At 43.4% G+C, this 22,860-nt stretch overlaps 1 protein-coding gene across 1 annotated transcript in view; it reads right to left on the reverse strand.

Annotated features, from left to right (window-relative positions):
* Nucleotides 1–22,860, reverse strand: part of COL5A2 (collagen type V alpha 2 chain) — a 182,321-nt gene that overhangs the window by 21,039 nt on the left and 138,422 nt on the right. The window contains exons 26-45 of the mRNA XM_083703922.1: nt 21,320–21,418; nt 20,715–20,768; nt 19,123–19,221; nt 16,121–16,174; nt 15,949–16,002; nt 13,804–13,857; nt 12,081–12,134; nt 11,180–11,224; nt 9,852–9,950; nt 7,251–7,358; nt 7,091–7,144; nt 6,503–6,556; nt 6,340–6,393; nt 5,519–5,572; nt 3,976–4,083; nt 3,832–3,885; nt 3,583–3,636; nt 2,669–2,830; nt 1,530–1,637; nt 1,189–1,296 (exon numbers count right to left, since the gene is read on the reverse strand). Coding sequence (XP_083560048.1) covers nt 1,189–1,296; nt 1,530–1,637; nt 2,669–2,830; nt 3,583–3,636; nt 3,832–3,885; nt 3,976–4,083; nt 5,519–5,572; nt 6,340–6,393; nt 6,503–6,556; nt 7,091–7,144; nt 7,251–7,358; nt 9,852–9,950; nt 11,180–11,224; nt 12,081–12,134; nt 13,804–13,857; nt 15,949–16,002; nt 16,121–16,174; nt 19,123–19,221; nt 20,715–20,768; nt 21,320–21,418 — 1,530 coding nt within the window. The remainder of the gene's footprint in view (nt 1–1,188; nt 1,297–1,529; nt 1,638–2,668; nt 2,831–3,582; nt 3,637–3,831; nt 3,886–3,975; nt 4,084–5,518; nt 5,573–6,339; nt 6,394–6,502; nt 6,557–7,090; nt 7,145–7,250; nt 7,359–9,851; nt 9,951–11,179; nt 11,225–12,080; nt 12,135–13,803; nt 13,858–15,948; nt 16,003–16,120; nt 16,175–19,122; nt 19,222–20,714; nt 20,769–21,319; nt 21,419–22,860) is intronic.

Raw genomic sequence — 22,860 nt, forward strand, 5'->3', positions numbered from 1 at the left:
CATGAAGTTGTAAATTTGCCGGGCGACTTGGGGCAGCCCTGAACAGATGCCAGCATAACAATAGAGGTGCTAAAAACTACAACAAGCCGACACCCTAGCTGGTTGGGGGGGGGGTGACCATATTTCTGGTGTAGGTTAAATAAAGGTGCCCCCGCCTCCCTTTTTCTCTTAGTTTCATGTGGATGGCTAGGGCAACTCAGAAGGGCCCTCGCGCAAATGTACATGTATGTCCCTGGCTGGAAAGCTTAAAGCCCGCCACTGCTAGACAGGAGACAAATTGAAGAAAAGGAAAAGAGAATTGGCCCCGTGCCATAGCTTGACCAATCTCAGCTAGGAGCAAGGTGGAGATCTGAAAAAAGGTGTTTGCACATGTTGGCCAGCTTCCATTTAAAACTGAAGTGTTTGTTTTGGGCTTCTCAGAAGTACAGTGGTAGCTCGGGTTAAGAACTTAATTCGTTCCGGAGGTCCGTACTTAACCTGGAACTGTTCTTAACCTGAAGCACCACTTTAGCTAATGGGGCCTCCTGCTGCCGCCGTGCCGCCAGAGCACGATTTCTGTTCTTATCCTGAAAGTTCTTAACCTGAAGCACTATTTCTGGGTTAGCGGAGTCTGTAACCTGAAGCGTACGTAACCTGAAGCGTATGTAACCCGAGATACCGCTGTACATAAAGGCAAGAAGCGGGTGAGGGGAGCGGTGGCCCATAATGGTACCCGCGAACTGTGCTCCAGGGCAGCGGCGGAGCATATACCCCCGCTGCCCAGGGTGGGCATGCTCCCGAGAGAGACGTGGCACAGAGGGTGCCCTCCCAGGCGTGGGATAGCCGCTGAGGTGCCTGGAGTGGTGTGTGAGCCCTGCAGCCGGGGACGGAGCGAGCCGCCCATGGCGGACAATCGGCATGCCGCCTACAACTCCCAAGCCTCCCCCGAGCTGTCAAAATGAAGGGGAAAGGAGGTGTGCCGCTGGCAAAGTGGCGCAGCTCCCCTCCCTTACCCCAACGGCTTGGGGTAGGCTTGGGAGTCGCAGGCGGCCGGCACACCAAATGTCACCCCCCTCCGTGAGGGCACCCAGGGTGACCTGCTCCCACCCACCCCCTTCCTACACCCCTGCTCCAGGGCGCTCTGGCTGAAAAATAAACACTACACATACATTTCTAATATATTACTGTAGCCTAGAAAAAGCCACTTACTTCTGGCCCTGCTTCACCCACTGGGCCATGAGCACCTGGAGGACCTAGCGGCCCAGAAGGTCCTTTGTCTCCTGGTGGTCCCGTTGGGCCTTGTTTTCCTGGTGTGCCCTAGAATGAAAAGAAATATCATGCCTTTGGTTAAGGTCACTGAAGACGCATTTTGTGAAACATGCAACTCTTTTCACATTGGGAGTAAATCTGAATGAGTATCGGTGCAGCATTAAGAATAACCATCACATGTGGCCTTCAAACTTTTGTGTTGATCTACTAAGCGACAAAACAGTGGGGGGCGGAAACAGCCTATGGAGAAGAGACTAGGATCACATTTTGCTGATACTCACAGCAGGACCAGGTAGCCCAGGCATACCCCTTTCTCCGCGTTGACCTGGCATACCCACAATGCCTCTCTGGCCAGTAGTTCCAGCAGGGCCTGGAGGACCATCAGGACCCTAGGAGGTAGAAGTGACAAGACAGGAGGATTGCATTGCAGACTCTAAGATGCATATTTAACCCAAGTGTACAGCTTTAGTTTGTTTTAGGGATAAAGGGGGGAAAGTACTAGCTGTACTATAAAGAGTAGCAACTGGGAAAGATGTCAGAACAAGATGCAGAAATGAAACACCGTAATGCCACTAGAAGGCCCCAGTTTTAAATAAGAAAAGAACAGACATGGAAGTTTTCAATTCCATAGTCACATGTGATTTGTGAGAAATGGTTTGAAGGTATAGTCATACCTCGGGTTACAGATGCGTCAGGTTGTGCATTTTCGGGTTTAAGACACACCGAAACCCGGAAGTACTGGAACGGGTTACTTCTGGCACTCGCGCATGTGCAGAAATGCTAAATCATGCTTTGCGCATGCGCAGAAGCACTGAACCACAACCCGCGTGTGCGCAGACGTGGCACTGCGGATTGCGAACGTGCCTCCTGCACAGATCACGTTCGCAACCCGAGCGTCTACTGTAATGTATACTGTAAAAATGGAATGAAATAAACAGCATTTCAATGATGGATGTCTTTTGTACTTCCCTTTAGCTCATTCCCAAACAGACCTTGGCCATTTGGGTAAAGGCCATGGGAGAACGGACTATACCACTGGGGCTCAAAGTAGGAGTGCCCATGTGTTGCGTGCAAGGCTTGGGAGGTATTATATGTTGGCCAAGATGGGGAAGAAAAATAGGGGAAGCTGCAAGATGGGGAGAAAGGGAATTAGGACTGCTGAGGGGAAAGGACCATAAGTGAGGTCATGAGAGAAGAATGGCAGCTATGGCACAGAAAGGCAGAAACTGACGTATCTTTGTGCCTCCTGGGGATGAGATTTTTGTTTGCTTATAAAATGTTTCTTGCTGTTAATCCTGTTCAAGGAAGCCAAATGACTGGATCTTTCAAACAAAAACAAAACACAACACATTTTGGAAAGGAAAGCTTTGTTATATCTATTGCAAATAGAAAACCCTCCCCAAGCACCGCTCCAAATTACAGGTTGTCCATCTTCTCCTGAGTCTCCTTTGTCTCCAGGACTGCCAGGTGGACCTGCAGGGCCTCGATCTCCTACTCGACCATGAGAGCCAGGATCTCCACGGAGACCGGGAGGACCTTCTTTGCCTGGTTCACCAAGAGGCCCAGCTGGGCCAGGAGCTCCCTAGAAATGAAAGTTTGGGTTAGAACTGAACGCAAAGGCAGGGAGCTAGATGTTTTCCAGGTGGTCTCCTTTCCAGGCACTAGCTTTTTTCATTTTTAAAAAATGTGTGACTATTTTCAAATTCTACATAACAGCCTCAATACTGAGCTGTCCCTTTTATTTATTTCATGAACCGGGTAAGGAAATACAGCATATGCTCCCAACACATATTGCTTCTGACTTAGAATTCACTTAAGGGTGGGATAGCATGTTACTTTCAATTTCTCCTCCACACCCATGAGAGGCAGATGACCCCAAATCTAGACATTGGCAAAGCGGTCCAAATTAATTTGAGATGGTTTCTTGCATGAACAAAACCTTACTCCAGTGGGGTGTTAATAATAGATCATGTGCCCTAGTTACAACCAGTTTATAACATTATGATCTTGCCTTCAAGAAACTAAGAGAAGCATACATGGCATATCTTCATTTCACACCCCTTTATCCTCACAACAACCCCTTGTGTGAGAAAGTCTTAAGTTGTGAAAGGAAGGAAGAGCATAGGTTACCCAGTCTAAATTTAGCACTTGGCCCACTTGGCTAATCAAAAATGGTAGGGTGTTGTTCAATGCTAGTCAAACTCAGAATCAACCTATTGAAAGCAAATGATGCTAGATTTGTATTAATAAATTTGCATTCATTTAGAATGTATATTTATACTTGGATTTTTTAAAAAAAAAATTAACAACCTCCCAAAAAATGTTTCAACTTACAGTAGGTCCCGGGGGCCCTACTCTTCCAGCAGATCCGGGGAATCCTGTAGCACCCTAGAAATAAACAGACACGGACAAGACATGAGACAAGAAAAATTGCACCGTATCTATAAAACAAACATCCATATATCATGCATTTCATTTAATTATCATAAGCAAAACACGAACCAATATCAAGTAAGGCCTAGAGATTCCCAATATTTTTTATTAAACTAAATTATTAAATTAATAGAAAGCAAATCTACTTACTGGGGGTCCTTTAGTACCACGGCCACCTTTTAGCCCAGGAACCCCAGAAGGACCCTGAATGGAAATGAAAAAACAAAGGAGATATTCAGTTGCTGCAATAGACAGAAATCCTGCACCACCTTTTCCAGCGCTGCTTTTACTTACTGGTGGTCCATGAGACCCTGCAAGACCCTGGGGTCCTGGAGATCCAGCATCTCCTTTCTGCCCAGGCTCCCCAGGTTCACCTTTCACACCTGGCTGACCATCAGGCCCCTGTAAACACGGACACACAGAAGGAAACACCACGTTAGAGACCTTTGAAAGGTTCCCAGCTTTACATTCTAAACACCAATGGATAGCAAAGTTTATTCATTTATTTAATGCATTTGCTTGACATTGGACATACGAAGTTGCTTATTTTTAAACTGCTTTATTTTTCACTTTCTAAAAATATACACAACAAACAACCCCCAGATACCCACACCCCTTTAAAAATCAAAAACAAAACTCCTTGCATATACAATGTAAATAATAGTCAAGGCTGTATGTAGTCTGGAATCGATTACCTAATTTAGATGTATTCTATTCTCCACCAAAGAACTTGCCTTATACAGTGGAACCTCGGAAGCTAAACACCTTTGAACTCGTATGTTTCGGCTCCCGAACAATTGAAAACCGGAAGTGATTGTTCCGGGTTTTGAACCATTTTCGGAAGCCGAATGTCCAGCACGGCTTCCGTGGCTTGGTTTTTGAACTGTTCCGGAAGCCAGAAAATTGGTCCAATGAGGTCTACACTGAATGGCAGTGGCTCTCTGTCAAGGCTTCAGGGAATCCTATCTCTCAAACGGTGGGGTGCCAAGAAGCAGAAAAACCAGAAGAGTTCTTACCAAGTAGTTTATTCAATATTCATAGAGAGAGACAAAGGAATGCAGTCTCTCTTAGATAATGGCATTGCTCCAAGTAAAGTCCCACTCCTTCAGTCCCTTCTATTTTATGTCACCCCTGCGCCGGCTGATCTTTGCTTTCTGCCTCTGAGCTTTCTGTTCTACTACCCTCAAGGCACGCCTGGTTCTGGGAGAGGGGGGTTTAGGAATGCTTTCAAGGGACACTGAGTCTGCTAGCTGTCTCTCCCCGGGTGCTTCTTCTTCCTGCTGCTCTCCCAATATTTCCCAGCTTCTCCCCTCTGCAGCCTCTGAACTATGACCTTCTGCAAACCACTGTTCTAAATCTATAAAGTCCTCCTCTTCTCAGGAAGGTGCAGGAAGAGGGGGGCAGTGGTTCCCACCATTCCTTCTCAGACCAGCCCCTGACACTCTCTAGGATTTCAGGCACAAACTTTTCCCAGTCCTATCTGGGAATCTTGGAGATTTCCTAGGATGTCCTGCATGAAAATGCACATGCTCTATCTCTCAGCTATGACACATCCCTATACTGATAACTTGGCAGAGCACAAATAAAGGAAATTCAGTTGGGTAAATTTGAGTGGTAAACGTGCAAGGCCATAGCATCAAAGTGTTTCAACCTGTTATCAGCAAAATGTTTTAATGACTTGCATTTACTACTGTTTTAAGGGTTATTTTACAAATGCTAGCAAATGATCCATGTTTTAAGAATCTTTCAGAATAGTCTAGCATCTTACTGTGCAGAAGATAAGGTGGACGCCATAACAGGTGGTGATTAAAAGAAACTTATTAGAAGATTTGCATACCTGGGGACCAGCAAAACCAACTGGACCAGTTGGGCCATTTTCACCACGGGAACCCTGAGAATGAAATTTAGAGAGGAAAAAATTGTTTTAAAGGGATATTCAAAACTTGCTTCTAAAGACATAAAATGCAGTCCTCTATAGTAAAATAACATGAGTGGGATAGGAATGATTCTAAGGAACTTTCTGTTGGAAAATAAGTTGATTTTATGCTACAGCTACACTAGTTACACCATTTGTTTAGTAAAAGAAGCTAATAGTGCAGTTATAGTTAATTTAGGAAAGAAGCCCAGAAAGCAATGCGCAAGCCTATATTTATTCCCCCTACTCAGGGACTCACCTTGGTAATTGTCATAATGTCCCTCATTCCCATATGCTATAAGTAGGGATGGCTTTTCAATGCCCAAAGTAATTACTTATTTTACGACAAAGCTCTTTTAAGTTTTACCAAAGGAGTAAAATAGCGCACGCATATTCATGTACATATAATTATTTGGCTAACAAATCATTTTGGGGGGATTAATTGTAGGGAGAAATCGAGGGAACTCAAAATTGTGGATGCATAGAATCACAAGACTAACAGAGATGCATAGTTAGCAGTATAAGAGGAAGTGAAACTTAACAAGTTGAGAAAGCTTGGTCAAGCTAAATAGAAGAAACTAATTAAGTGTGGAGGCAGGGAATCCTGGGGTGAAAGGAGCAGATAGAGAGTAACTAAGTAAGCAAGCAAGCGGGAGCAGCAGGAGGAGAAGGAACTAGACCTTTGCAAGGAAAAACAAAAGTATAAGGGGAAAAAAGGAATGTAAATTCAGTTGTTCACTTACAGGATTTCCACGAGAGCCTGCAGGACCGACTAAACCTCGAGGACCAGGTTCACCCTTTAAGGGGGAAAAAAGTACACAAAATATTATTGTGCGTAATCTGGAATAGATAAAAAGTAATAGAATACCATAAAAGACACTGACGTGTTTACCAAAATCCTTTTACCTTTTCACCAGCGGGACCTGCGGGGCCAACTGGGCCTAATGGACCTGGGAGGCCCTATGGAATAATAAATAATAATAGTAAATATCCAGTCAAAGGAGTGAATTTTCAGAGTCCTGCATTGAAAGCAGGGTTTCCCAAACTTGGGGAAAGGACCTCAGGGGTCATACGAGTTCAAGCCCCCACAAGGAAGGAATCTCAACTATGTTATATATGCCAGGGGGCTATCCAGCCTTTGTTTAAAAACTGCCAAGGTTTGAACCCTATAGTAAAATTGATTCTGGAGCTACTAGGTTGGGCACTTTCAAATGGTGTGTGTGACACTTCTGGAATAAAATGACTTCAGTATGAAGAGCGCAGAGATAAATGGAGCTGTGTGTCTCAGCCCCACCCCCATCCTCAAAACCAACTCCAGTTTCTTAACTCCTGATATCAAAACCACATTGCTACGGTTTAGCATGCATAGTTGTTGATTTCTCGTCACCAGGAATTCCCAATTGTATGAGCATCCAAAGAGGATTTTAGAGCACATTATTATGTCACCAGGGTGGGGGTGGGGGAGATAAGAAGAGAAACCAATAACTGACTCACCCTTGCGCCATCGTTGCCAGCTGTACCTTCGCTGCCTTTTTCTCCTATACTGCCCTGAAAAAAAGCATAACGAAAGTTCAAGTTATTTGCAATGCATGATACAGAATCATGGACAGAAAACCAGTACTTGAAGGAGAAATAATGGGGGAGGGAGGCTTACCCTATCGCCTTTGGGACCAGGAGTTCCAGCAATACCTCTTTCTCCTGGCATACCCTGAAGACCTGGTGGCCCTTGATCTCCAGGAGTTCCAGTGGGGCCAGGATTCCCCTACAGTGAATAAAGGATATTGGGTCTTTTTTCCGTCGCAAAATGGAAATTAGGAGGTCTTCTCATATCTATGGAAACTTACAGGAGTGGCTTTCATTTTTCTTTCTTTTTTCCAATTTTTAAAATTGATTTTCCACATTTATCACAAAAAAGACATAACAAACCACATAACAAAGAAAAACACATTACACCACAATAAACACAACTAAACACAAAGGAAATTTGTATCTTTAAATATCTAATTCTCATTACATTGATAACTGACTTCCTCGAACCCCCTCTATCATTAAATCACCTATATAACAGTTCTCCAACTTCATATTTCTAATAATATTAACTCCTTTCATTAACTAACCTCTTCTCCTTTATTAATATTCTAATCCTTAATATTTACTACACACATTCTTATTCTACCCCTAAGCCTATTTATTACTTCCAAGAATTTTCTATTTATCTTATATCACAACATTTGGCTAAATATTCTTTAAATTTCTTCCAATCCTCTTGTATCTCCTCTTCATTTTTCTGTTATATTTTTCTGCTTAAAGTTTTTGCAGGAAAACAGATGTCAACAATGCTCACGTTAGCTTAAGCAATGGCAGAAAGATGACCATAATTACATCAGGTTTTGTAACAGAGGAGATCTCTTTGTATAATGCGGTAGGAAAGGGCGGGCGATTAAAAAAAAAAAGTACTATGGAAGTATGAGTCGGAAGTCAACCTCTAAAGATACATTAAACTGGAAATTAATTTGAGATTTGATAAATTTGTTGATCTCTTTTTTGAAAACCTAATAATAATTAATGAGCCAAAAAAACCCAAAAAACACCAATGCTCATGTTAGGATGCTGGAGTACACTTGCATGTTTCTCCTAAACCTAGATCTAGTCCAGATCTTCCCAATCCATGGCCCACCAGTAAGAATGAATCCCACCAGCCACAAATGGCAACACGCCAGGGTTGGAAAATGTTCCGGGTTTACTGCCTGACTGATACCATATAAACAGCAGATCACAATATATAGCTGGAAGCTTGTGTTTGGCTGGGCGAAGCCACACACTTGCAAACCCAATCTAGTCACATATCCCTGGAAAATGTGGGTTATATACAAGAAGGGAATGGATTACATAAATGCATGGCTCCTGACCAACAGGGAGCCAAGTAGATTTATTATTTATTACTTCCAAGAATTTTCTATTTATCTTATATCACAACATTTGGCTAAATATTCTTTAAATTTCTTCCAATCCTCTTGTATCTCCTCTTCATTTTTCTGTTATATTTTTCTGCTTAAAGTTTTTGCAGGAAAACAGATGTCAACAATGCTCACGTTAGCTTAAGCAATGGCAGAAAGATGACCATAATTACATCAGGTTTTGTAACAGAGGAGATCTCTTTGTATAATGCGGTAGGAAAGGGCGGGCGATTAAAAAAAAAAAGTACTATGGAAGTATGAGTCGGAAGTCAACCTCTAAAGATACATTAAACTGGAAATTAATTTGAGATTTGATAAATTTGTTGATCTCTTTTTTGAAAACCTAATAATAATTAATGAGCCAAAAAAACCCAAAAAACACCAATGCTCATGTTAGGATGCTGGAGTACACTTGCATGTTTCTCCTAAACCTAGATCTAGTCCAGATCTTCCCAATCCATGGCCCACCAGTAAGAATGAATCCCACCAGCCACAAATGGCAACACGCCAGGGTTGGAAAATGTTCCGGGTTTACTGCCTGACTGATACCATATAAACAGCAGATCACAATATATAGCTGGAAGCTTGTGTTTGGCTGGGCGAAGCCACACACTTGCAAACCCAATCTAGTCACATATCCCTGGAAAATGTGGGTTATATACAAGAAGGGAATGGATTACATAAATGCATGGCTCCTGACCAACAGGGAGCCAAGTAGATTTCTCCTGAGGTTAATGATACAATACTACTAAAGATGGGCCTATTCTGCCAATTTGGGGGTGGGGATTAAAATCACAGCTGTGCTCTTTAGTCCAGGCTTGTAGACAGACATACAACTGTCAGTGGTGAGCAAGAATTGCCTATGAGTGACCAAGCAAGGAAGTTCGTTTAAACTAGAAGAGAACTGCTTCTTTTTTCTTTTAAAGCACAAGCAACACAGGTGCACACAAAGAGCAAGTCGCCATTTTTGTGGACAAGTAAATTATAAACTTTTCTGCAAGGCAATGTCAGCTACCTTGGTTAGTTGTGCAACACGAAAGAGCATGATGTGGGCCACATCTGTACCAAGGTTAAGACAGGAAAGACTTCCACCGTACCATTATATGAAATGGATGCTTTAAACTGTCCCTTAATATTTAATTTTCCTGTGTATTCTCAGCTTCCTTAGTCACCCACTAAAATTTGATAGGATCATCATCTGACCAGCATCTTGCTGGATTTTTCCAGAACGTAATTGTTTTGTACATGCTGGTTTGCCTTGTCAGTTTTGAATAGGACGCGCGCACACACAAAATTACCTTTGGACCATCAGGACCTTGACCTCCAGCCATTCCCTTTTCCCCCTGAAGACCAGACGCTCCTGGATTTCCTCTCTCACCTGGATTGCCACGTTCACCCTGGAAATAGACATATTAAGCAATTATCTAGCCACTCTGGGTTTGCTGGCTGTAATGCTCATAATTATTACAGGACAAGGAGATAGTGAATTCTGCAGACACTGGATATGAGTTGTTCAAAAATAGAGTTTAAAAAATAATCCATCATTGACATTGGTGACATTTTGTACAGCATATTATGCTAGGCCTGCATTTTCCCTTCTCCACTCGCTCCCTTGCACAAGAAACAGGTGCAAGTTCCCTCACCTGTGAAAAGGCAATCGATAAGGGAAACGTGGTTTAGTACTATATCTTTATTACAGAGCAGAAATGTTTCAGCTGACGCTGCACATTTTATGCAAAGGCCTCATATGCCACACAGATGGTAAGTCAAAGAGTTCCTCACAATTGCCACAAGTTGCTGAAGTGTCTTTACTAGTTGAAACTGTGACACCAACACTGGGTCAGAGAGAGTGGTTTGCTGCCACCTGACGTACTTTCATCTCTAAAGCTAAGAAGATCTAGGCCTAGCTGGTACCTGAATGGGAGATTATCTTGGGAGTGCAGCCACATGTGTGCTGCTTTAAGCTCCATGGAGGAAAAACGGTATAGAAATGTACAGTGGTGCCTTGCAAGACGAAATTAATCCGTTCCACGAGTCTCTTCGTCTAGCGGTTTTTTCGTCTTGCGAAGCAAGCCCATTGACAGCTTAGCGGATTAGCGCTATTAGCGCTTTTAGCGGCTTTTAGCGGCTTAGCAGCTTAGAAAAAGGGGGGAGGGGAAAAACCCGCAGGAACTCGCAAGACATTTTCGTCTTGCGAAGCAAGCCCATAGGAAATTCATTTTGCGAAGCACCTCCAAAACGGAAAACCCTTTCGTCTAGCGGGTTTTCCGTCTTGCGAGGCATTCGTCTTGCGGGGCACCACTGTAACTAGCAGTGTAAACATATAGACATATGAACAAACTGAAAATACAAGAGTCATATTCAGACAATCATATTTTGCTTTGACCTTCATGTGAGTGACCAAACAAACTAGGAAGTATTCCATTAACTATAGTTTCCCGCAGGGCTTTTTTTTTTCCCCAACACCCCTCAGGTGGACGCCATTGTCATTATAAGAGAACAAGTGGGGAGTTCATGGGGAGTTCCGGCACCTCTTTTTCTAGAAAAATAGCACTGGTTGACCTTTTCGGCTGAACCAAGAAACTATGGTTAACAGTTTCAGAACAAAAGCAAAAGCACAGCTTACCCTTGGACCCAAAGGGCCTGTAACTCCAGGATCACCAGGAACACCCTATAAGAGGAGAGCAAATAAATCATTACTGACTACTAAACAGAGAAAATCCAGGGAAACTTTTTCTTTCTATTCATCATTGTTAGGCTGGCTTTAAAAGCATTGTTCTGAAGTGAAGTTGTTCATGCTGAAAATATACCAGCCCCAAAAAGGACGAGGAACTGATTCATAATGAAACACACGAGATATTGCACTACAACACGTGAAATGGCCAAAGAATGTTATAAAGCAAGCTAACATGAATGGCAAGTTAAAACATCATTTTTTTATTATTATTTATGCTTTTCAAATTTATATTTTTCATTAATTTTACAATACATTTAACATTTAAAAATTTGTCTTGTAGCAAGGTTAAAGCTTACTGGGAAATGATATATAATGAATTGAAAAGGATGTTCAAAATAACTTTTATTTTAAAAGCCCAGAATATTTTCTTTTGCGAATTATAGGGACAGAACTACCAAAATTGTGTAGAAATTTATTTATGTATCCTACTACAGCAGCAAGAATATTATTTGCCTCAAAATGGAAAGAAGCAGAAGTCCAAGTAAAGGAAGAATGGATACAAAAACTTATGGAATATGCAGAAATGGCAAAACTTGCCAAAGGAATAAGAAATCAAGATAACAAACTTTTTATAAAAGAATGGAAGTGGTTTATTGAATATTTGCAGATAAATTGTAATCAGATAAAAATGTTAGCAGGTTTATCGTAATAACCTGCAGCTTTATAAGAGTCTATATTTACAGTAGATAATTAAATGAGTAAGTTAAATGAATTTGTATATGCAGAAGATATGAAAAAATAAATTTAAGGAACCACAGGAAGAGGGGAAAGGAAGTTAAAACATAGTTACCTGATCACCTGGCTTTCCGCCCTCACCTGGAGGACCTGGAGGACCAGGTAAACCCTGTGGGGAAATGAGCAGAAAGGTCACTGTACATCTAGGAAAACACAATGGAAGGATTGTCTCTGGTATTTTATATGGACTACAATAGGACAGTGGTTTCCAATTAGCTAAGTACTGTGGACCCCCTGTTTTTCAAAAACCCAGCCATGGACCCTCTACTATTGAAAATGTTGACATCTTTTGTTATGTGAATGGTGCCACCATACCCTCCATCATGTCCCAGTGCAGAACCAGGATGTGTGTCTTCTGGGTCACACGCCTGCCTGAGTTACATGACCCACACGATCTCACACGAGATGCGCATCCTCACTATTGTGTGCATTTTGGGGCATCATGCTCTCACACAAGAGCACGGCCTCCCAAAATGGGGTGACTTGGACAGTTGACGGGTATGTTCCTGGGTGGGTTACACAGACCCCTTGGGGTCTGTGGACCACCAGTTGGAAACTTCTGCAACAGAGCAATCGTGAGTAACCTGAGAAAAGAAATGTACTCGCTGTGCTGTTTTTAACACTTGATTGGGAGCCGCCCAGAGTGGCTGGGGAAACTCAGCCAGATGGGCGGGGTATAAATAATAAATTATTATTATTATTATTATTATTATTATTATTATTATTATTATTATTATTATTATTACTTGCATCCAGGAATGGTGGTATAGGATATCAGCCCCACTGCATATTTAAACTGAAAAACGTAATGGATTGTTCCATTTTTGCTAAAGTACCTCCTCTTCACAGGATATGAAAGTTGACATTTTTTATGATAGGGCTGCAAAACATGATCAGTTTAATAATTTTTTAACTCAGGGGTGGGGAACCACTTTCACCTGGAGCACTGAACAGGTGGGTGGGGCTCTCTACATGTCAATCACCTGATGTTATATGATGTCAGGTAGATACAATCACGTCCAAAAAGACAGCAAGAGTTGCATCCGGTGCCAGATTTAAACAGCACAAAAGGCAAGTCAGTGCTACAAAGGAGCAATAAATAAGGAGCATACTCTAAGGCTTCCAATTGTTCCTTTGCAATGCCGTCTTTTCCTGCCCCATGCCATACGATGGCAGGTGAGTGGCAGGTGGCCCAAAGCAGCCTTAGAGGCCAAATTGGGAGGCCTGTTGAACCCAATTTGGCTCACGGACCAGAGATTCCCATCAGTGAGTGTCAATTTTAATCAACGAGGACAAATTGTAATCCATAAGAGCATACTGTTTTGAGGCTAGGTTGCATCTGGTGTATAACTTTGAGAAAGAATGAAAATACAATGAAAGAGGACTTTTCATGTTAGAAATTGTTTTAATTAATTGTCAACCCTCCTAAAAAGGTCCCGAGTGGGATTGTGGCCACCTTCCTTCCCATGTCCCATTGCAATATCCATGATTAGTTGAGAGCCCTTCTAGTTCCATCCCAAGTCGATCTAATGAAGGCACCAATAGAAGCATTCACCAGGCTAACTTCTCTGCTCTGAATATTGCCATTATTAGATATTTCCCAATTACATGATAGCTTTGCACTACACTCACAGTGACTAGGGTTAAGAAAGCATGGGGTGCTTTACAAATATGGTTTTTTATTATTTTAGTTGATATTTCATTCTTTTATTTAATGTAGTGTGCACTCAAAAGCCCTTCGGTAGGTTATACTGAAAATAAATTTGATAAATACTCACCTGGAAACCTGTAGGACCCGGGGGACCTTGTTCCCCCCTTTCTCCTGCTAGTCCCTAAAAAGAAACAAACAATTGTATTCTTTACTAAAACAGTAGGGAAGTTTATCATTTTTAACCACGCCCGCTACCTTGCATGAAAACCACTGCAGCTATTCTTCTGAAACTTGGCCAGGATTTTTGTTAAGGGGGCAAGCTTTTGTTAGGGGGGCAAAACCTCAGATTTGTATTGATTTTGGGGGGCAGCTGCCCCCTGCCTGCCCCCTTGGCTATGCCCATGTCTCATAATGAGATGTCAAGGCTGCAGAGTTAACCCAATTATTCTCCCCACCCCACCCCCAAAAATAAAATATTTTCACATGAGTGTGTTCGTGTGTGTACGTAAAGCTACTTAGCACCAAAACTCTTGGACCTATTTGACTGTAATTTGGCAGGCTTCCACCACCCAGGAGAGGCAACTGGGTTTTTTTTTTAAAAAAAAAATATTTTTATTAAGGATTTTCTTGTTTTACAGAAGTGTAGTGCCTCGTATTTTTTTCTTCTTCTTCTTCCATGTAACGTTTTTACAAATCCGTTTCATTTGTTGAGGCATTAGGGGGAGAAGAAAACAGAAAGAAAAAAGAAAGGGGGGGGTGGGGAGAGGGAGGATGGATGGGGGTGGGGTCGGGTGGCGGTGTTTCTATTATGTTTAATGTATGTAGAGTTTGGTGTCAGCGTTGCTTGTGTTGTTCACTTGTGTTCCTTTGGTGGTGAGAGAGGTTGGGGTTGGCTTAGGGTGTGATTGTTTGCTTGTGATTGGCTGTGGTGATCTTTGTTTTCGTTTGTGAGTGAGGTGGGTGGGTGTTTTGGATCAGGTTAGCCATATTGATTTGTATGCTGTTGGTGGATTATTGTCATTGTCCTGTTGGGCTGTGTATGTGATAAAGGGGAGCCATACCGGGGTGAAGGTGTCTTCTTCTGTTTGTCCCCGTGTCAGTTTCAGTTTATTAGTTAATTTTTCTAGTAGGGCTGTTTCCCATACTATTTGGTACCATTGGTCCATGCTTACTCCTGACAGGTCTCTCCAGTGTCTGGTTATGATGTTTCTGGTTGCTGAGAGCAGGTGGGTTATAAGTTCTTTGTGGTGTAAATGGGCATTGTTGTCTTGGAAGATGTTTAGTAGGGCCAATTCTGGGGTGATGTCTATTACTGCTTAGTTATTTTACATATTTCTTGTATGGCTGTTGTCCAGAATAGTTGAATTTTGGGACACTCCCACCACATGTGGAGGTATGTGCCTGAGGAGGTGCACCCTCTCCAGCATTTTGGTGAGGTTCCTGGGTGTATTAGCGCTAGTTTCCTTGGTGTTAGGTACCACCTGTAGGTGAGTTTCAGTGTGAGTTCTTTTCTTTTTGTTGATATGGATTTAAAGGGGGGTTTAGACCACATTCTGGTCCATTGAGTGGGGTTAATCTCATAGCCTATGAAAACACCATCAAAGGCTGTCAGAAGAAAATGAAAGGTATAACCACTTTTAAATCCCCCCCCCCCCCCGTAATAGTGAAAGGGAAGGCACAGAGGCACAGAGACTTGTTTTCCCCCAAAACTGGGATTTGGACCAGACTCAAACTGGGCAGCCTCCGAAGGGTTACAGTGAAAATCGGTCAGTTTTTCAAAGCATCAAATTGGGGTCCAAACTTAATCTTGTGGTCTCCAGACAACTCTAAAATAGATTGCTTTAGTGTCAGTAGTCAATAGCAGGAATAGAATAAGACACCTGTTCTTCCAATTTTGACAATGTTACAAGAGGGGGAGAAACTGGATTCCCCTAGTGATATTTTTAACATCTTGTATATCTGCAGTCTTTGCCTTCCACCTGCTCATACAACAGTCCTATGCCTCTTGGTCTTCACTCCAACCTACGTCACATTTTGACATATGTCCATATTCATGAATGTCCCGTCCCATAATCCTTCCGATAGACTTATTTAAAAAACACAAATGTATCAGAGAATCAGACATATACATTTGTGTGGACAAATAGCTCAAATTATAGTCATCAAAGTAGAAAATTTGTAGTACAACCAGTATTCTCACTTTGGGGAAGCATTCGTGCCAAATAAGGAATACCAGAATAATTTACTCATATAGCTTTGCTTGGAAACTTACAGGCGGACCAACGGGACCAGCAGGGCCAACTTCGCCATCTTTTCCAGGAGCTCCCTAAAATAATATAATAAAAGAATAGTGATTTGGCGAACACATATGCATATGTGTCTGTGGCAAAGCGAAAGGTTGTTGTATTTAAACAATGAAAAGTACTAAAAATAATAATACTTACTCTCTGCCCTGGGACACCAGCGTTGCCTGCTTCTCCAGGTTTTCCAGGGTCTCCCTAATTTGCAAAAAAAAAGGGGGGGAGTATATTATTTATGTTTCTATTATTGTAAGTCAAAATGTAGCCAGCTTGATATATCAGTGTAAACTATTAAGACACTAGCAGGACGTACACAGCACTGCTCAGGAATAGACAGACAGATGGATGGATGGATGGGCAGTCAGTTGGATAGCTCAGTTAGTTAGAGCATGGTGCTGATAACGTCATGGTTGCAGGTTCGATCCCCGTATGGGACACCTAAATATTCCTGCATTGCAAGGGGTTGGACCAGATGATCCTCAGGGTCCCTTCCAACTCTACAGTTCTATGATTCTATAGATATATGTTGGGATTTATAAATGGATAATGGAATTTGTTGGTTTTTAGGGCCGTACATGGCTCCCATCCAGTGACCTGATGCTGGTCAACCAGGGAAACACTCAACCAGGATCCAGACCCGAATTAATTTACAGGATGTGACTAATTTTTAACTAGGGCTTTTTAAACCCTAGACAGCCAGGAGGGGGAAGCAGCATGAGATGCTACCGTATTTTTCGCTCCATAAGACACACTTTTTTCCTCCTAAAAAGTAAGGGGAAATGTGAGTGTGCTTTATGGAGCAAATGGCGCTTCGCAGGAGAGGCTCTGCACAGAGAGAAAGAGCTGCGCAGCGCCCCTTCAGCGAAGCACCTCTTCTGGGAAGCGGGAGGAGGAACGGAGCCCCTTCTGTTCCTCCTCCTGCTTCACTGAAGGGGCGCTGCACAGAGACAATGGCCAGCACTGTCGCCACACAGTGGCCAGCTTGATGCCTGTGGGAAGCCCACAAGCAGTATATGAGCATCATAGCACCTCTGAAAACTAGGTGTGTCTTATGGCCGAGTGCATCTTATGGAGCGAAAAATACGGTATGTTCCCCACCCCTGCAACCACCCTCCGCAGAGAGGAGGGCTACATTCTGCTGGGTGCTGCTCTACCAACATGTTCCCTGGACAGAACACAATGGCAAAGCAGACCCCTACAGGCAACAGGATTGCACCCTCGGCGATCTGCTCCTGCACTGCTGCTGTATGTGCTTGGCAGCTGTGCAATGCTTGCTTGCCCTTCCATCTTGGCCCTTTCACTCTCCCACAACATTGCCTCCAATATGTTTCATGGACGAGTGAGGTTCAGGTGCCAGCCATTCCCACTGATGACAACTCCACCGGCTCCCACTCCATGACTGCTGTTTACCAAACTGCCTTCAATGCAGTTTGGAACAGTTTGGTTCATCAAATCCCATTTCTCGATCTCAGGAACCATCGTGCCAAATCATGGACACTGTTAGGATTCTTTTCCCATGCTTGCAGTCATGGGATTGGGGTTTTTTTAATCACATGACCGTGTATGTTCTCATTCCACAATGTGGGAAGTGACAGAGACGGGATGTTCATAACCATCCTCTGCTACCAGGTCAAGACTATCACGAGACCTATTCACCCACCGTCAAGTAATGAGAGCTTATGCTCAGAATTGCTGCAGAGGAGAAAATGCATATTTCACATCACGATGTGAACACAGCATTTTCTACTGGGGCCCTGGGTGAGTGAATTTATATGCCACCATCTGTTGGAGTACAGGTAAAGAAGGGATTGGTTTGTGCTCTCAAGAAATCCCTGCATGGTCTCAAACAAAATGCCCGGTGTTGGAACTCTAAACTAACAGAGACATTGTTTTCTCTAGGTTTTCACCAAGGCAAAGCAGATCCATGTGTGTTTGTCAAATATCTGAAGAGTGTCCCAATCAGTGTAGTTTGGAACATTTCAATCCATCATCTTGATTCAAAATGAATCTGACCTTTCGCAAACGTACATCACAATCCGCTCTTTGGTGTGGGAAATGGTTGTGCCAAATTTGTCAGTGTTATCTCCAGAGGTGTCTAAACCAGTGCAGTCTGGAACATTTTTGTTCACCATCATGATTCAAAATGGCGTCTGATTGCACCCAAACATAGATGGAAGCCAGCTCCTTCATCTTGATAAAGACTCTCCTCCCTGGAAGAGAGGGGAGTGGATGTGGGCGGGAGCCCGAGCACCGCCCCTAGCAGGGGGCGTTAGCCCCCTGCCTCCACCTCTCCTGGCTGGCGCCCACGCCCCTCGGCAGGCACCCAACCAGGTGCCTCCGAGGGGGCGTGCTCAGCAGCCTTTTGCTGCAGCGCCAGCCTCTCCTCGGCCTCATTCTTCGCCATCGTCTCGTCACGAGTCATCGCAAGGGAAGTCATCGCAGGGAAGAGCTCAGCCACGAGGTTTGGAGTCGGGGGGTGTTTGTGTGTGTGGAGGCTGTCTGGTTCCTGGCTTGCCTTTTTAAATTTAGGAGGCTTGCATGCGCTCATTGCTTTACTGCTTTTAAAAAACCTAGGCACCCAAGTTTGCCTTGCTGTTTTGCTGTGTCCTCTTTTCTGTGTAAAACCCTACATTTTATTTTTCCCCACTCCTGGTGCTGGATTTGTTTGGGTGGTTTAAGTGTGAATTACCTTTCTTAAGCTGCAGCTTTTTCCTTTGCCCAGCACATGGTCTCTCCACCACCAGCGAGGTCTGAGTATGAGTGCCGTCTTTCTATCTCCCTTGTCTCCTCACTTTCCTTCCCCGGCCTCTGCCTTGGTGGCTGTGTGTTTTATTTTAATTTTGGCCAGGGTGCCTGTATGTTTTTTCCCTCTATTGCCCTTGCCCGTCCGATTGCCTGGCTGGTCTGGGTGACTGAGTGGGTTTGCCTTACATTTTAATTTGTTGGCCAGGGAAAGTTGTGGCCTTTCCTTGCCCATTAACCTTATATCACGTGTCCTTGTGTATTCATTTCACATTGCGGGGGTCGGGTCCTCGAACCACAATCGTGATGACAAGTTTGGCAATGATCTCTCAAGAGGTGTTTATAGACAATCATCAGACAAACCACTTTCCAAAATACCTTGTAGATAAAGAAATAATACGTACACTACTGCCTTTTGGCCCAGGGAGACCCATGCTACCCGGCTGGCCTCGAATTCCTATTGGACCTGCCGGGCCTGGTCGCCCATCTTCTCCTGGAGCTCCCTGCAAAAAAAAACCAAAAACCCCAAGCATTTAATGCTGAAATATTAAACAAATTTGGTCCGGTTTCTTCCCTTAATGACAGCCATGTGCACATGGCCTTCAGAACCATTGCACAAACCACTGCAGAGCCTTTTAAGGAATGAGGAAGGGAGAAAGGTGCAAAGAATCTGAATCTAATACCTTCTTTAATGCAAGCCATGCAGTTGATAAGGAAAGGGAAGATAATGTTTTCATAACATAGGCTATAAAACAGGGATGGGGGGGGGGGGGAAGTGTGGTTCTCCAGAAGAGTAGCAGAAGAGTTTGGGGCAATTATTCCAATATTCTTTACAGTAGTTGTTTTTGCACCAATCCGCCATTAGCCCCATCAACTGAGCAGGCATATGTACTTTGTAGACTGAATTCTGCAGTTTGTGTTTCTGATTTCACATGCAGATGCCATAGCGACATAATTTAAATCATAGCAGTTTCAAGTGTTAGGGGGAGCAGTTGTGAGTTCCAACATTATAATCTGGTTGAATTAAAAAATAATAATCAAAGTTTAATTCACACAACACAATCCTACTTTATTTTTAGTTGCTGCATTCGATGAGACATACGCATGCATAAGTGCATATGTAAGACTGCAGCCGCAGTGTATAACTATCTGCTTTCATTAAATCCATCTGTGGTCAGTATTCAGTAGGCGATCCCATTCAGTATTTAAAGTGTTATATCTAAATTCTTTGGATTAGTGCTGCTCATGCATTTAATTTTTTTAAAGCATCCACATGACATTGTCAAAATGCAAGCTCATATTTTCCCTGATCAATCTGCATTTACGCTTTCTACAAAAAGCCCAGCGAGCTTTTTAAAAGCCATGACGACAACCCACCACCTGCAGCTGACAACCTTTTTGCAATATCTGAATGACCCAATTGCAATATTATGCCCCATCTGGAAGCAACCTTGGACTGACAACTTTAGCCAGCATATTCCCTATGTAAAGTAAAATAATAATAATAATAATAATAATAATAATAATAATAATAATAATAATAATAATATAATTTATTATTTCTACCCTGCCCATCTGGCTGGGTTTCCCCAGCCACTTTGGGTGGCTTCCAACAAAAGATTATAAATACATTCAAACATCATTCATTAAAAACTTCCCTAAACAGGGCTGCCTTCAGATGTCTTTTAAATGTCATATAGTTGTTTATTTCTTTGACATCTGATGGGAGGGCATTCCACAGGGCAGGTGCCACTACCAGGAAGGCCCTTTGCTTGGTTCCCTGTAACTTTGCTTCTCTCAGTGAGGGAACCGCCAGAAGGCCCTCAGCACTGGACCTCAGTGTCTGGGCTGAACAATGGGGGTGGAGACGCTCCTTCAGTTATACTGGGCCGAGGCTATTTAGGGCTTTAAAGGTCAGCACCAAGTGTGAACCAAGAGGAAGTCCAGAGCACAGTCAATCAAATCCCATCCCCTAGAGATGTCTAAATGTACTTACCAAGGGTCCAGATTTTCCTTCTGGACCTGAAACACCTGGGTTCCCTGTAAGACCCTATAAAAGGAAGATATTACAAAACAGCATCCGTTTTAGCACTTGACTCCAAGTCACGTATATTCATAAGGCATATTTAGACATTTTCATAATACAGGGGGCAACCATTCCATGCAGGGGTTCCATTTCCAGCCCCCTCATTGTGCTCTGCTTTGCCCTGCCCTTGTTCTGCCCCATTCTACCCCTTTCTGCCTTTTTCTGGGTCCAAAAGGACCCTCATGCCATCAATTGTGCATCAGCTGGATGCATCTGAAAAGGTCACCACCTGTATTATCACATTATTTTAGCTATGGCTGTCACCATATTGAGCTATAAAAAAGACAAAGCCCTCCACAGAATTCCACAGACTGAAGAATTCTATACATCTATCTCTATATGATGTTCGGAATTCTCCCACTAAAACTTCTTTTACGTTACCAGCCAATGAAATGCCTAGACGATTTTACAGCAGAAAATGTTGGTGGGCCCTCTCAAATCAGTCTAAGCTTCAGACGTCCTGAACTGACCATTCACCTCTGTCCCTTGGAAATGAGACAAACGAGTTCTCTTACCCTGGCACCTGGGAGGCCTGGTTCTCCTGTGCGACCGGGATCACCTTGACTTCCTTTAGGACCGGAAGCTCCTGCAGGACCACGTTCTCCTTGAGCGCCCTGCAAGGGAAAGCCAAGTCACGTTAGTCAGTGGTGGACATAATTAAAGGGAGTGTGAGTGTGTGTACCACGGGATTTTATTTCTGAGAGGTATATTACAATAAAGCCAATCCAGAATTCATTTAAAAAGCACTTGTTTTCCTCAGAAATCCTATCGGCCAGTGCAAAAAGCGGACTAAAAATATTCTGAAGCAAAAACAAATATGTGGGCAAATGCCTATGCACGCTAACGTGCCCTATTAACAACATAGGAGTTCATGCAAATGAAGATGCGCTGAGAAGGGACAAATAACTATACAGTTGCACCTTGGATCCTGAATGCCTTGGTCCTCGGCCACTTTGACTCTCGAATGCCGCAAACCCGGAAGTGAGTGTTCCTGTTTGCAAACGTCTTTTGGAACCCAAACTTCCGATGGGGCTTCTGCAGCTTCCGATTGGCTGCAGGAGCTTCCCGGGGGGCAGGGCAGCGATTTCACCCCCCTCAGGGATGACACCCGGGGCAGCCCATACCCACTGCACCCCCTTCCTCTGCCAATGACCTGTGCAGTCCGATGTGGTGCAACTGCAGGGGTTTTCCAGCCAGCAAGGAGCCAAACGGTCTTCCACGCCAGCCAGTAAGCCGGATGCAAGCCTGCCTGCAAACTGGCCAATCATGGGCGAGCTAGGACACAGGCTCTTCCCGAAGGGTGGGACCAACTGAGCCTACAGGTTTCACTTGGGTCCTCTCCTTGGATATATAAGGTGACCTGCCTCTCCCTCCGCAGAACGTTCCTCGTTGGGTCTCCCACCCGCCTTCCCTTATCTTTGGCAATTGGTGCTGTGCTTGACCTCGCGATAGGCATTGTTGATCACCGTATTCGGGGTTGAACAGGAATTTTCCACCACACCAGTTGGTCATGTCTGGTGGTTTTGCCTACCTCATAGCAATAGTCATAAGTTTGGCGGTTTAGGCATTGGGTAAGCCTTAGTCCTGGTCGGAGGGGAGGCTCTAGCCTCTGCCTGCCCCTCCTCAACTCAGGGGTAGGTATCCCATTATTTATTTATTGTTAAATGCCTTTTTATTGGCTTTTCTTTAACATCAATACAAACAAAACAAATACAGTAAAGTTCCATAATCTTATACCCACTTATTTTCCATTGCTCTGCCGAACGCAGACTTCCCTCCCTCCCTTCAGCGGGTTTCCATTTTACACTTTACTTTCCTCCGTTTCTTGACAATATCCTATCCACATCCTAAGATTTATTTTAATCCTGCTACAGTCTTTAAACTTCTACAATTATTACTTATATGTTCCACAAATTTACTCCATTCTCTTCTGAACTTGGTTATGAATCCTGTAGGTCAGTTTTGCTAATTCCGCATATTCTACCATTTTTGTCTGCCACTCTTCCAATGTTGGTAGTTTCTGTATTTTCCCTTTTGGGCCTACCAAAATTCTAGC

This window comes from Podarcis gaigeae, assembly GCF_964106915.1.
Source record: "Podarcis gaigeae genome assembly, chromosome: 1".
In the NCBI taxonomy this organism is placed as follows: domain Eukaryota; kingdom Metazoa; phylum Chordata; class Lepidosauria; order Squamata; family Lacertidae; genus Podarcis; species Podarcis gaigeae.